The sequence below is a fragment of the Calidris pugnax genome, unplaced genomic scaffold, assembly GCF_001431845.1.
Source record: "Calidris pugnax isolate Ruff unplaced genomic scaffold, ASM143184v1 scaffold219, whole genome shotgun sequence".
Classification (NCBI taxonomy): domain Eukaryota; kingdom Metazoa; phylum Chordata; class Aves; order Charadriiformes; family Scolopacidae; genus Calidris; species Calidris pugnax.
The window spans coordinates 5,339,469-5,353,342 of record NW_015094507.1 but is presented as its reverse complement, the minus strand read 5'-3'; the positions used below and the strand labels follow the sequence as shown (position 1 = coordinate 5,353,342).

General features: G+C 39.9%; 1 protein-coding gene across 1 annotated transcript in view; it reads left to right on the top strand.

The window, feature by feature from the left end:
* Positions 1-276: 276 nt before the first annotated feature.
* Positions 277-13,874, top strand: part of NT5DC1 (5'-nucleotidase domain containing 1) — a 131,451-nt gene continuing 117,853 nt past the window's right edge. Inside the window, exons 1-6 of the mRNA XM_014964608.1 lie at positions 277-410; positions 2,295-2,386; positions 4,373-4,444; positions 5,924-6,030; positions 7,336-7,415; positions 9,826-9,907. Of these exons, the coding sequence (XP_014820094.1) occupies positions 318-410; positions 2,295-2,386; positions 4,373-4,444; positions 5,924-6,030; positions 7,336-7,415; positions 9,826-9,907 (526 nt within the window). The 5' untranslated portion in view covers positions 277-317. The remainder of the gene's footprint in view (positions 411-2,294; positions 2,387-4,372; positions 4,445-5,923; positions 6,031-7,335; positions 7,416-9,825; positions 9,908-13,874) is intronic.

The following is a 13,874-nucleotide window of genomic DNA, read 5'->3' as shown; positions in this document are numbered from 1 at the left end:
TATAAAACATATGTATGTATCAGTATGTATATCTAATTTATGGTGTATACATATAATGTATGGTGTGTACAAATATATGGTGTGCGTATACATACACAAAACAATATTAACATCTGTGGGAGACACCGGGAACCTTCGAGAGAAGCTGCAACCGTCGGAGGTGAGATTACACCACCCGTTTCTTTTTTTTTGCACTGACACCTTAAGTGCTCACCCTCGCCTACTATTAACATTAGTGCATTTTATCCCTCATTTCCGTGCTCCTCCTCCTCCTCCTCCTCCTCCGCCCGCCTCCCCGCGGTGGCGGCGGCTCGGCCATGCAGCAAGACTTCTCCTTGGCTGACTGCGATGTGATGGGCTTCGACCTGGACCACACGCTCTGCCGGTACCAGCTCCCGCAGAGCGCTCGGGTGAGTCGGGGGGACGGGGACGGGGACGAGACGGGACGGGGACGAAGGGAGCGTCCCCCCGAGGGACCCCGGCTTGCGGGGACCAGCCAGCCCCGAGCCTGCCGGGCACGGCAATCCCTAGGGAAAGCCGAAAAGGGAGGAGAAACGCTCTCCGGGCTCGCCGGCCGCCTCCTCGGCAGGCCTCTGGCCGAGCCAAGGGGACAGCCATGTCTTCTTCCTCGGAAATGGTGCTTCTGGAGAGCTTTCCCAACTGTAGCGGCGCTGAGGAAAAGGTAGAGCCTCCCTCCCTCCTTCCCTCCCTCTCTATCTCCTTCCCTGCCCCCGCCAGGTCTGGAGATGCTGCAGACAGTGGGAGCTCCGCAGCACTTTCGACAGGCGACCTTCGCAAACTTTCTGGCGCTTAAGATAAAACGCCGGGCGTAGCGGCGCTCAGCATCTGCGGCTTTGGCCCTCTTGTCCCTGTCATGTGCGGTCCCTTCCCGCCATTGGCGCTCTTGCTTTGCTTTTTTTTTTTTTTTTTTTTTTTTTTAAACTCCCTGGTAACCCTTCATTGCCTCGTCCTTCTTCGTTGGTGTCAGGGCTTTGCCACTTCGTGTCGTGGATGATTATGGTGTCCCCCTCTCCCCTTTTATTTGCCTCCGTGCACCTACATCTGGCACTGCCTGGGATTCCCACGGTAATTGCAAGATATTGACGAATTGTGTATAGAAACCAATGTTTACGAGGTGTCCCTTTCATAAACTGGTATGGTTGGGTGCGTTCTGTCTTGAAAAATTGCGTTGCTGCCTTTAGCTGTGAGTGATTTTTCTGTAGAGAGGCACCTTTCTTACAAAAGAGGGTTCAACAGTAGCAAGTTATAAAATGTATGTGCTCTTAAGTTCCTGCTGGAAACTGTACAACTCCAGGCTTACCTTCCGTCTGCTTTCTGTTATGCCACACTTAGTACATCTTGCACAGGTGTGTTCCTCCTGATAAGAATTTTTTCCGATGAAGGCGGGCGTTAGGCAATTGTTAACTGAAGAGTTTACAAAAAAAGGAATAAATCCCCAAACCAATGAACAAAACAGGAAAAAAAATAAATAAAAGCATTTGCTAAACTTAGTTCACTCTTTGTCTTCTCACAGCACACAGGCTGCCACATGCCTGTTGCATGCCTCCTTATCTGTTGGAAATAAAAAATACTTTAAAATGCGTCAGGCACAGCTGAAGTTTGTAGTCTTTCAGGGTTTGACTTCATATTAATCCTTCTTAGACATTATTCATATTAATTTCAAGAGTTTTTGTAATTAAGAAAAAAAAGCCAGGAAACAGCTTTAATGAAAGAATAATGAAAAAAAAAAAGAGCAATTACCATTTTTGTATGGTCTTTAAAGACCAGGTGGCATCTACATAGAACCTGTACAACTTGACCAGCATGTCAGTTTCTTCAAAATATGTTCCATTGGATACTTCTAAAATGTCCACTAAGGGTAGTTGTTTATTCGTTCAGAAGCTGCTTGTTGAGTCTTGGTAACAGTGACACTTTAAAATAAATAAATAAATAAATAAAAAGGTTGGGGAGGGGAGACTAGTGACTGGTCTTAGGTACTTACCATCTTAATTTCTCAATGGCCTCGAAGCGCTGGGTAGTAAGGTAGGATGCTGTAAGCTTGGTTATGCTGGACATATTGCACCAGAACTGTTCAGTCAGCATCTTAAGCTGTTTTCTATCTGTGACAAAAATGTCCTCAGGCACTATTTCCCAGCAGTGGGTCAGGCCCCTAGGTCCCTGGTTTGATATTTCTTAGGAGGCACTAACACTTGCATCTTGCCACTTTCCAGGGAAGCAGCATCTTTGGTGTCATTTAATCAAGATAATTAATGCATTTATTTTTTCATTTGTAGTTAATATATGATAGCTTTGCCCAGTATCTGGTAACAGAGAAGGGTTATGATGAAGACTTGCTGAATGTAGCTCCAGACAGCTTAGACTTCTGGTGAGTACATTGAAAATAACTTAAACTTTCTTCATAACTTCCTTCATGCTCTAACTTCTGCAAAGCTTGGAAAACAGCTTCACTTATTAGGCAGTTGATAACAACTGTTGGACCCAATAGATAAATCCAAAATTACAGTTTTAAGTATTTGTTCCAACAAATATTTACCATGAGATACTTCTAATATGGTATTTTGAAGAGAGAACTGAGCATTTGTCTCTGCTTCTAGCTGTCTGGGCACAGGGCTTTTAGTCTGACTTACTCTCATAGCTTGTATATTCCCTTTGTCTTCTACCTCCATTTCAACTGCTAAATCCAGTTAACTATAAGAATTTAGTAATTTTTGTCTTGAGAGATGTGTCTGTGTGTAAGGTGGAATAATTCCAACGGCCTTCTGAAGAACCAAGGAACATTGATGTGCCAGGAGGTAGCCCATGAGTGGCACGTCAGGCACAAAGCTGTGATGCCAAAGGCTGAAATGCAAGTTGCTCCTCTGAGCTCAGTTGTCGATGAGCAAGAGCTTGAACATGAAACTTTAATAGTTTATTTTCTAGGCCAGGGGACTGGGGGTTTGAAGCCTAGGTAATCACTCAATTGTTTTAGGAGAAACACAGTGTTGGGTTGTTTGTTTGTTGGTTTTTTTAGTTTTTTTTTTAAGTAATGTATGCATTAACCATGTGATCAGGCCCAGCCAGCATGGGTTCACAAAAGGCAGGTCCTGCTTGACAAACCTGATCTCCTTCTATGACCAAGTGACCCACTTGATGGATGAGGGAAAGGCTGTGGGTGCTGTTTACATGGACTTTAGTAAGACCTTTGACACAGTTTCCCACAGCATTTTCCTGGAGAAACTGGCTGCCCACGGCTTGGACAGGAGTACTCTCCGCTGGGTTAAAAACTGGCTGGAGGGCCAGAGAGTGGTGGTGAATGGGGTTCAGTCCAGTTGCTGGCTGGTCATGAGTGGTGTCCCTGAGGGCTTGGTACTGCGGACGGTCCTCTTTAATATCTTTATCAATGATCTGGATGAGGGTATTGAGTGCACCCTCAGTCAGTTTGCAGATGACATCAACTTGGGAGGGAGTGTTGATCTGCTGGAGGGTAGAAAGGTTTTGCAGAGGGATCTGGACAGGCTGGATCGATGGGCTGAGACCAGTGGTATGAGGTTCGACAAGGCCCGGTGCTGGGTCTTGCACTTGGGTCACAACAACCCCATGCAGCACAACGGGCTTGGGGAAGAGTGGCTGGAGAGCTGCCTGGCAGAAAAGGACCTGGGAATGGTGGTTGACTGTCGGCTGAACATGAGCCAGCAGTGTGCCCAGGTGGCCAAGAAGGCCGACAGCATCCTGGCCTGTCAGAAATAGTGAGGCCGGTAGGACTAGGGAAGCGATTGTCCTCCTCTACTGGAGAACAAGTCTCATGAGGAACATCTGAGGGAACTGGGGTTGTTCACCTGGAGAAAAGGAGGCTGAGGGGAGAGAGCTCTCTACAACTACCTGAAAGGAGGTTGTAGTGAGCGGTCTCTTCTCCCAAGCAACGGACGATAGGACAAGAGGAAATGGCCTCAAGTTATGCCAGGGGAGGTTTAGATTAGATATTAGGAAAAAAAAATATATACAGGAAAGGTTATCAATCATTGGAACAGGCTGCCCAGGGAAGAGGTTGAGTCACCATCCCTGGAGGTATTTAAAAGACCAATAAACATAGTGCTTTAGTGATGTTCCATGTCCATCATGGAACGATGGAACTGGATTTATTTAGTAGGAATTTGCTATGAAAGTGAAATCCAGTCCTCATTGTAGTAATATGTATTTGCATATATAAAGCATTGTTCAAACATGGAGGGTTTGAAGGGTTGTGATTTTGCTCCTTTTGTGTAGCATCATTGTATACCTTCTGTAACTGCATTGCACTATTCTGATTTACAACAAGATGTACCTCTGAAAGCATTAATTGTTTGTTTCTTCCTTAAAAAAAAATTATTCTTAGTTGTAAAGGCTTGGTGTTTGACATTGAAGATGGAAACTTCCTGAAACTTGCAGAAGACGGAACAGTTTTAAGGTAACATTGACAATAAGTTTATATTGTTAAACAAACACAAAAATTTTATCCTCTTTCTGAAAGCTATCTCTAAGTTTTATTAAGTATTTAAAATACTAATTTCAGCATACATTCATTTATTAGATATAAAAGTTTAAATACTCTTTGGTGATGTGGTGTTCAGTTTCTGTTACTGTTCCACATGCATTTTTTTCTTAATGTTTCCGTGATGGCTGCTAGTAAAGAATATCTCACTTTTTTTAAACATCTAAAACTCTAAGGGCTGTACTGATCTTGAAAGCAAATTCAGTTTTCCAGTGGCTACCAGTGTACTCTTTTTCCAGTTCTGCTAAGATCCAGGGTCAGGTTTTTGAGTTGTGGTTAACCTGACTCAGAGTCAGTGCTAATGACGAGAGGAGTATTGTCTTTCTACCATGCACATTCAAAATACTGCAGGCCTACAATGTATAATTTAAATAGCCTGAGGTAAATTAAATGCAGAAACTGACACATTCACTTTCAAAACTGTTTGTTTTTTTTCTCTTGAAAGCTATATTTTGCCTTCAGTCATCATTTCAGTACATCCTTAGTTCCTCTTTCTCTTTTTTTTTATAAACATAGAAGACTTCTGTTTTGAATCACAAATCTGAAAAGTAAATACATTTAAAGTTTAGCAATCCCAGTCCCATTTCCCCCTTATTTTTCTCCAAAATGAAAATCTATGTAATAGACTACTTTTTTTTTTTATCACATATGAGAGAAGGAGCTTGAAGATGCATAGGGAAAATCACATCTCATTGAAAGAAAGGAAGAAATACCTGTGGGTCTCTGCTGCATATCTTGAAATTCATTTAGCACCATGAATTTCAAAGTATAAATGCAGAATTCAAGACTGCAGGATATACCACAATAAAGGGAAGAGTGATACATGATTTCTTCTCCTAGCATTGCCTGCGATTTCCAGTTTTGAAGCATCTGTGCATTCTTTTGTGGCCCAATTTGACAGTGAAGCTAGTTTGTTTTTAATTCCTAAAAAGGCTTGTGTGTACTTCTGTGTTACACAGCTGCACGCAGGGCTCAAGTTAGCACTTTTCCATAGTTCTGCCCTGCACTCTGAATGTTCCCAGGCTTCAGAATGATGTATAGGCTTTCTGCACTGGGCTTTATTGTGCAGTGTATATGGATAGTTCAAGTATAGCGAGTGTCCTCACACAATTGAGAACATTCGAGCAACGCAGAGTGATTGTGTTAGCAGGTGAGGCGCAGTAGCCGTGCCCCCAGCCAACCAAACCTCTCTGTAGTAGGGCTTTTATCAAGGCCTGTAATGTATATGATGGAAGCATCAAAGTTCTAAAAAGAGTTACTTCTGGTCAACCTGCATGCACCTCAATATTCAGTTGCAATGCATTACTTTGCACTAGGAGTAGTTTGGTTGTTTTCAACTTTTTCCTTTTTTCTTTTTTTTTTTTTTAAATATGCATAACTTAATGAATCAAATAGGGCAAGCCATGGTACAAGAAGCATGACATCCGAAGAGATCCTGGAGATGTATGGAAGGAGGGAGTGGAAGCATTTTGATACAGTCAGTGGAATGGTCTCCCGCTCAGGTTAGCATGTCCTTACCATAGCATGTCCTCGTCTTTGAAATTGCTCCGGCCTCTTCAGTGCCTCATAGTATGAGTTCTTACCACAAATACTTAAAAATACTTGAACTGGGAATTCATGGAATAAGTGAATGATTTTGGGCAGAGTTGAGGTTTTTTTTGTATTTTCAACTTCTAACACTAGAGTTCAACTTAGATTTAGCTCACCAGTGATGAAACAAACAAGCCTGATGTTACAGGGGTATTTCAGTTGTAGAGATGGGCATGTTGTTCCTTGATGAAGTAGGCTGAGATTACCAGCCTATGTCATTTAAGACAGATAATGGTAAATCTTATTACCATCAGAGCTGTTACTGGAGGCCTCTGTGCAGGTGCAAAGAACAGAGCAAGCCTGGAAACAAAACTTGCCCTCCTGCAACTGTAGTTTCTTGGTTTTGATATGGGTTGCTTTGAAGGCACTGTTTGCGTTCTTGCTAGCTGCTCTGTGCTTCCTCTCCATTTCACTTTCATCTTGGTAATTGTGAGTAATACACATAACGTGCTAAGTTGCATTGTCGTATGTAATGGAGATATTTCCTTGAGATTTTGCTGACATAAACTTGTTTGTGATGCTTATTCTAAACTGCAGGTAATCGTTTGCAGCAAGGTAGAAGATAAAGGTTTCCTTTGGTCATACAGCAAATGTGCCTTTCTTATTCATTGAAAAGTGCACTTGCTCTCTATTGTGAATGTTAAAAAAATCACTGGTTAAGTCATTTACTCCTAGCAAAGAGTTGTTGAACATGACCTCAGTCTGGCAGAACATTTGCACCCTCATGATTTTGTTCTGTTTTGGGGGCTCACGTAATCCTGTGGCCATGCTTCCCCTTAGGCTAAGGCTCTGTCTGCAGCATGTGTGTGCAAAGGACAAGAATATGTGTAAGACCTGTCCAAATGTTTCTGAAACAACTTCTCAAACTCCTTCTTTGTGTTTCCACTGCTAGGGAAAAGGGTATTCTGGAAGAGTTAAGTGATACTGACCTGACTCTTAAAACTCATGGTTTCCCCCATCTCTTCCACCTTAACTTTTAGAACTTTAAAATGAATTTTTAAAATACCACTGCCTTGATACAGATGAAGAACTTTCATTTGTGAATTATGAGAATCAAAAGCAGGAATAAAGGCTAACTAAGATTGTGAAGCAGATAATGCTTATTACCAGTAAAATCCAAATAGGAGCTTGTACTATTATTTAAATGTATTTTTATTTGTGTTTAAAGCATACAATGTGGCTTTTTAAAAGTAGATTTTTTTATTATTATTTTCCAGCTAAATACTACTTGTATGACAATTATTTTGACCTGCCAGGAGCTCTCTTGTGTGCAAGGGTTGTGGACAGCTTAGATCAGGTAAGAACTGGAGTGTTTGAAACTAAGTGTTGCACTATCTGTCTCTTCCCCCACCATCCTGCTTGCATGCATTATTAAATGCATGCAAATAGTGTATCGAACAACATCAAGGTCTTTTTCCTGTTTGGAAGTTTTCATGTTGGACTTAGTGTATTAAATTTGTCTCTGAAACTTTGTGAAGAATTGTGAGCTACATGGCATGTTCAAATAAATGTACTTCCACTAGAGGGCACAAATAACTAGGATACGAATAGAAATGCAATGTTTTCTCAAGTTTACTCTGTGATACGCAGAATGTAGTTCTTAAAATAGTATTTAATTACACTTGATGGTACTCGAATTAGATCTAATGTAAGTCTTCTGAGTAACACAATTTGTTAATTTGCAAGGTGTTAATGAGTTGAAAGCTTAACTCCATCCTTTTTTTAAAGTTATTTTTGTTTTAAACATTGATCTGTATACACAGATACATGTCTAAAACAATATCCTTTTTTTTTTCTTCTGCTAAACAGCAAGTTAAATTCTCAAGGCAGAAAATACAATTGCTTGAATGTTTTTCAGTGTGTTTTAGATGGGTAGAATGTCTTAAAACCTGTCTGTGAAGTTTGAGGCTAACTAATTTGGTTGTGTTAAAGAAGGCTTGAATCTTGAATTTGTGTGCAGCTGGGGCTTGCAGAGGGTTCTTCTCATGCAGCAGGTATATTGGAGTCAAAAAAATACAGATGTAGTCTTTTGACTGAAGGTACCAAAGTGCTGCAGCACTGAAAATTGCGAGTACTAAACTTTGTTTGCAGAGTGAAATTCAGAGCTGTATGATGGGTATCTGGGATCCATTTGGGTATCAGCAGACTCGAGGCTTTAGTCTCCACTCCAAAATAGCACACTGAGTAGATTGCTGCCTAAGTCTGAGTGCTGCATGAGGAGTTAGGTAAAGCTAGCTTATAAGGAAACACTGAGGATAGGTGTGCTGTAAGACTCTTAATTTTGTGCCTCATTAATCTCCTTTCTCCACTGTTCACAGCTTAAAGCCCTCTCTCAGATGCAATATCTGTATTGCATTATTTTATATTTAATTTAGACTCATCACAAATCACTTATTGGGAGAGAAAGCATGTCGTAGAACGTGCAATAAGCTTGCATGTTCAGTTACTAGTTAACATGCTGGAACACTGACCCTGGGCAGTGCTGTCCTCGGCCAGAGAGAATGAAACCTGTGCTACCAGATCTGGGTCCTCTTTATCAGCTAGCAGTTCTTGAATATTTTAGTGGGTGTTGGCCTGGTTTCAACAGGAGGGCTGGAGGAATTCCCCAGAAGGTTGGCATCAGCTGGGTGAGAAGGGTGCAAGGCAGGAGGTAGTGGGCCTCTCCAGCCCTTGTGCCTGCAGAATGCTGCACCTGAAGGGTTAGGAACCGTCATGTTTTCTCCTCCCATGTTTCTGGAAGGAAGTAGAGGCTTCTCTTTCCTATTCTGGCAGCCTGTTTAGTAAGGGTCATTTTCTTACCATTTCTAGCAAACATTCTCGGATCAGGAAAGCTTCCTACTGGAAATAAATAGGAGAACTGCTAGGTTTGGATTCAAAATGGGTTTAGACAGGAGTTGGATGCTGGGCTGCTCTGCAATATTGGCTGGCTATGTAATTGCACCTGATTAATTCAGCACTCATGAAATTTGTGGAGTTTGAGAGTGCTGTGGGGCTCAGCTGGTTGAGAAGCTTTTCCTGTCCCTTGGTGAGATGCTGAAAGGGAGGTTGAGGTCAGTGAGAGCACTCCTGAGCCTGGGTGGCTTTCTAGGAATGGCGAGAGGCTGTTCACAAGCACAGATCACCTTCCCCTGTCCTCCCGCCAAAGCTGGGCTTTGGCAGTCTTCAGGGGACAATGTGACGCCGTGCTGCTCAGCCTGGCTCCTGGGTGAAGGTTTTATACAGTGTTTGGGGTGGAGTTGTTGGCAGGAGGACGTTACCTCTAAATTATAGCAAAGGATTTTGCCAGTTCTGAGGGTGGAAGGTGATATGAATGCCAGGCTGTAGATAATGTCAACCTGCTAATTAAGTACAGCATCTCCACCTCTAGGCACCTTTTTTCCCCTGAAAGTCAGTGGAATGGCTCATTCAATAAGTCGCTGTTCTGTCTAATGCCCCTCTTTGCTGTAATGTCTTAGAGTTCCTCACAAATATGAATCTTTTCTCCTTGCCCCTTTCTCCCCCGCCATAACCTTCTGAAGTAGGGAGATGACTTGTGTTCAGTCACCCAAAGTTAAGCTGGGTACTGCTGGGTCCCAAATCCTACTGTCTAAGACTGTTTTCCTCAAAATACTTTTGTTTATTAATGGCATTGCTGTCACTGTTTAAATATGGAAGCTCAAAATAGCTGATACTTGATATAATGACTAGGTTCATTTTGACACTTACAGCATGATGATCAGAAAAAATATGACTTCTGGAAGGATGTGGTGGCTGCTATCCAGCATAATTATAAAATAACAGCTTTTAAAGGTAAGTGGGTTCACTGAAAACTTACTATAATAGCTGAAAATATTACATGTGCTTGCCACAGTGAATACATTTGCAGGTACACTGTAGACTACTCAACACAGCTTTTACTTTTCAAGCTGTACAAATAGTTCATCCTGGAATAGATTTTTATCATTACTATTTCTATTTCATTTAGCTGGAACTGTTTTGCTATCTTTAATAACACTGTGATGTACTTCTTCAGTAAATTTAGAGCGAAAGTGGTTTCTTACTGTGATTTGTATGGTAATGTGGAGATCTTTGAACTGTATTTTGATTTTTTTCCTTGTGTTCTTGTAATCATAAATAAAATCAGAAATGCATTGGAAAAAAATAAAGTACTAACTCATATGTGATAATTTTCTTCAGTGCTCTAGTTTTTCATTAGAATTCCTCGTGTAGTATTGACACGTAGTATATTGTAGTAAGGAGATTGCAATTTTTAGTATAAGAAAACAACAGAGGATATTTTTTTTAATAGCCTTCCTCCACTCAATGCCGACCTTGTAATATAAATTAGAGTTGGAAAACATCTTGGATACCCTTCAGCTAGCAATTATTTTCCTTCTTTCACAGACTTAAATTCTGAGTTTCTATTAGGCATATGAAATAAGAAGTTGAAAATCAAGGTTATCCATCTTGTGTGTGCACACAATTAATTGAAATTATTTTTAACTGTGGGTTTTTTGTAAAAAAGACTATATTCGTCTGAGTTCAGATTTCTGTATCATTTTGCTAACAGTATTTGCTGATAGAATTACCTCCGTTAATGCAACATTAATTAGGTGCAGGTGTAGTTTGAAGCCTCTTAATATTTACCTCTTGTTCACCGGAGTTGTGCTACTTGCTGTATTTCTTTCAAATGTAATTGACAAAATTGTCTCAGAAGGGTTCCAATAAATAGCAGAAGCTGATGTCAGGATGCATATTAAAATAAGACAGCACAATATTCATGAAATGTTTTGTTTGTTGTTGTTACTGTGTTTTCATTGGAGCTTTGAGTGTGATTGGTAGTTAAGAATTTCTCTAGGAACTCATTCGTACATGAAATAAATGTGTCCTTTGTTTCTGTTGATGTTTAACTTATCCTAATCAACTGTAACTATTTTTCAGCATTTTTGTTAATTCTTTTTTCAAATCATGAAAGCTCTTTGTTTTAAAAGGCATGGATCATGCAGCATTTGGTAAAAAGAGTAATTTTTAAAAGTGTTTCTGGAAATTAATTAGATCAAACAGAAGTCAAAGTCTGATCTTTCAGCTTGTGTAAACGGTTGGTTTTACTTATGCACATGCAAGCAGACACTCATGTGTACATTTATGCATATATCTACCTGTTGGGTATGTATTGGTGTATGTAAGCATGGAATCTGCATCCAAACAGGTGTGTGATATGACTTAATCCTTTCTGACTTTTACAAGAACTGGTATTTAATTTAACACACCTCATGCTCTGTTATAAAAGTCACGAGGCATGTGCACAACAGGGTTGAAAATATAAGAAAAAATAGTAACTGATAGGCACGAGTTATTTTGGATAAAGCTCTGTAAAATCAGAAGTAAAATCATGCAGATTGTATACACTACTTAAATTCTTTCATGTGTGAAAGTACTATGCTCTGTCATGCATCACTTTGAAAGGCCTCATAGTGGTCTTATTTTCCTTTTAATAATGTGGTCCAGTGGATAAAGTGCTGAACAGGGAGTCAGAAGAACCAGAGAATGTCTTCCTATGTCACTTACCTGTGGTATTCACATGGAGTATCTCTTTTTGCTTCAGGTCCCTCTGTGCAATGAGAATAACAGTACTAGTCTTCTGTCACAAGCTTGTGACAAAGAGATTTATTTTTTTCCTCAGCTGCAAGCTTAATGTGAGTTCCTGAGGAAACTTCTACACTTGGCTCCAGCCCAACGTCTGCATACCAGGAAGCCCCACCATCTTTCTTAGCCCACAGGCTGTCCTGAAAACCACAGCCTCTTGACTTAACTCCATGCCTTTGCAGAGAGTTTAACCCTTCGGAGAAAAGCAGTGCTTGTTAGCAGTTAGTCAAGGTAAAATTTCTAAAACAAACTTTAAGAGGTCAGTTGAGGAGACACAAAGTTCCCAAGTCAAAATTCTGTCTTAGTAGCGCCATTGTCAGTGACGGAGCAGAACGACTGACCGTTTTATTTTTTGAAATCCGTAAGTGTTTGCAAGTCACTTGTGGTTTGTTGTCAGTATGCCCTTGTTGCTCTGTGTCCCTTCTTTTTCACATGATTTCTTTGATCATAATCAGGTGTCTGGTGGATTTTGCCTTTCATTGTCTTAGCTATGGTAATTGCCTTCGATAATTGCCCTATGATATTTTTTTTGGATGGCTCTTTCAGATAGCCATGATTGTCCTGACAACTTAATGAGGGGTATTAACCCACTCTTCTACTTGTAATGAAGTGAGGAATTGAGGCTTGCAGAGGGAGAGTGAGAGGATTCCTAAATAGTCTTGTGTTACTCAGATCTTCCTTTCTAAAGAATAACTAAGAAGAAAAAAAAAGAGGGGGATCTATTAAACAATACTGTCAGAAAAGCGTGATGTCAGATAGCAATAAACACAGATACTTATATTTTCAAAATAGTAATTTCTTGCCTAATAATACCTGCAAGAATTCCCTCTGCAATTAATATCCAAGTTGAACTTATATTACTTGAGTAATCCTTTTTGTAAATCTTTTACTGGAATATTTTGCAGCTTTAAGGTGATTAACATTAGTTTGTATGTGTTTCTCTTAGTTTATATGCTATATAAATTAGTAAAGAGCAATTTTAAAATAAATGGGATGTGGCAGTGTATTTTACATGTGGACAAAGTTCCACAACATGTTACAGAAACAGACTTTGGTCTTTAGTGGAATAATAAGGGCTTGAAGTACCATATAGTTATTTCCATGTGAAAAAATTCAGATTTGGTGATATTTGGACAGAAAAAATCAATACTTTTTGTAGGAGGAAGTTGCCTGATATAACTTCTTAAAGCAGAATTTTGTAAAATGTCTTCTAAAGGCTGCTTTCTCTCTGTCTTCCATGTTTGTATTTCCCTGTCATTTCCCTGACACTTCTGAAAACCATAGCATCTGTGGTTATATGGTGAAAAGGACATTTTTAAGATTTTTAATCAGTTCATAACATATTTCATTTTGGAAGTAAAAAAATCATGTCTAATATGGCAGCAGAGACCTCATAAATTGCCCATAAAAAGGGTGGTTGGGTTCTGCTCTCTGGTTTCAAGGATGTATCTGAGAAATTTGTCACTGACCATCTTTTGCAAAAAGGAAAAAGATCAGAGAAAGAAAGTGCTGGACTTAAAAACCCGGGGTTTAGTAACTTGCATTTTTTTATTTTATGTGAATGATAAGTATTCTAATCAATACAGCAGCGTGCTGATATATATGAAGTGTTACTTTGGAGATGAAAACTTTCAATCTTTCTAAACTACTCATTCTCCCCTCAAAAACGTGCACACACAGGTTTTTTTGATTGCAAGTTTGTTATTACCCTCTTGTCTTGGCAGAAGACAGTGTATCTAAAAGTCCATGATATGTGCATATTATTTATATGCAACTTCAAATACAACAAACAAAAAGCAAAGATGTTTTTCTGGCCAAAAGGAAAGAATCCTCCAAAAATCCTGCAAAACCTAATGTTGATGTAGATCAGCGATGAGAGATCATTATTTGTTTTAATTGTGAAAATGGCAACAGAGATAGAAGCAAACGAATTTGTTACACTTCTCTTTGGCTTTGTTACACTTCACTGCTGGCTTTTTCAGCTAAGTACAGAAGGGGTTCCATCAGGTGTTTGAACACTTAAAAACTACTGAAATTTGTCTTGGAAATATTTTTGAAGCTTTTGGAAGTGAGTTTTGTACTATTACAGGCTCTTAGGTTTTCATTTTAATCTTGTAATTTTCTTTCCTCT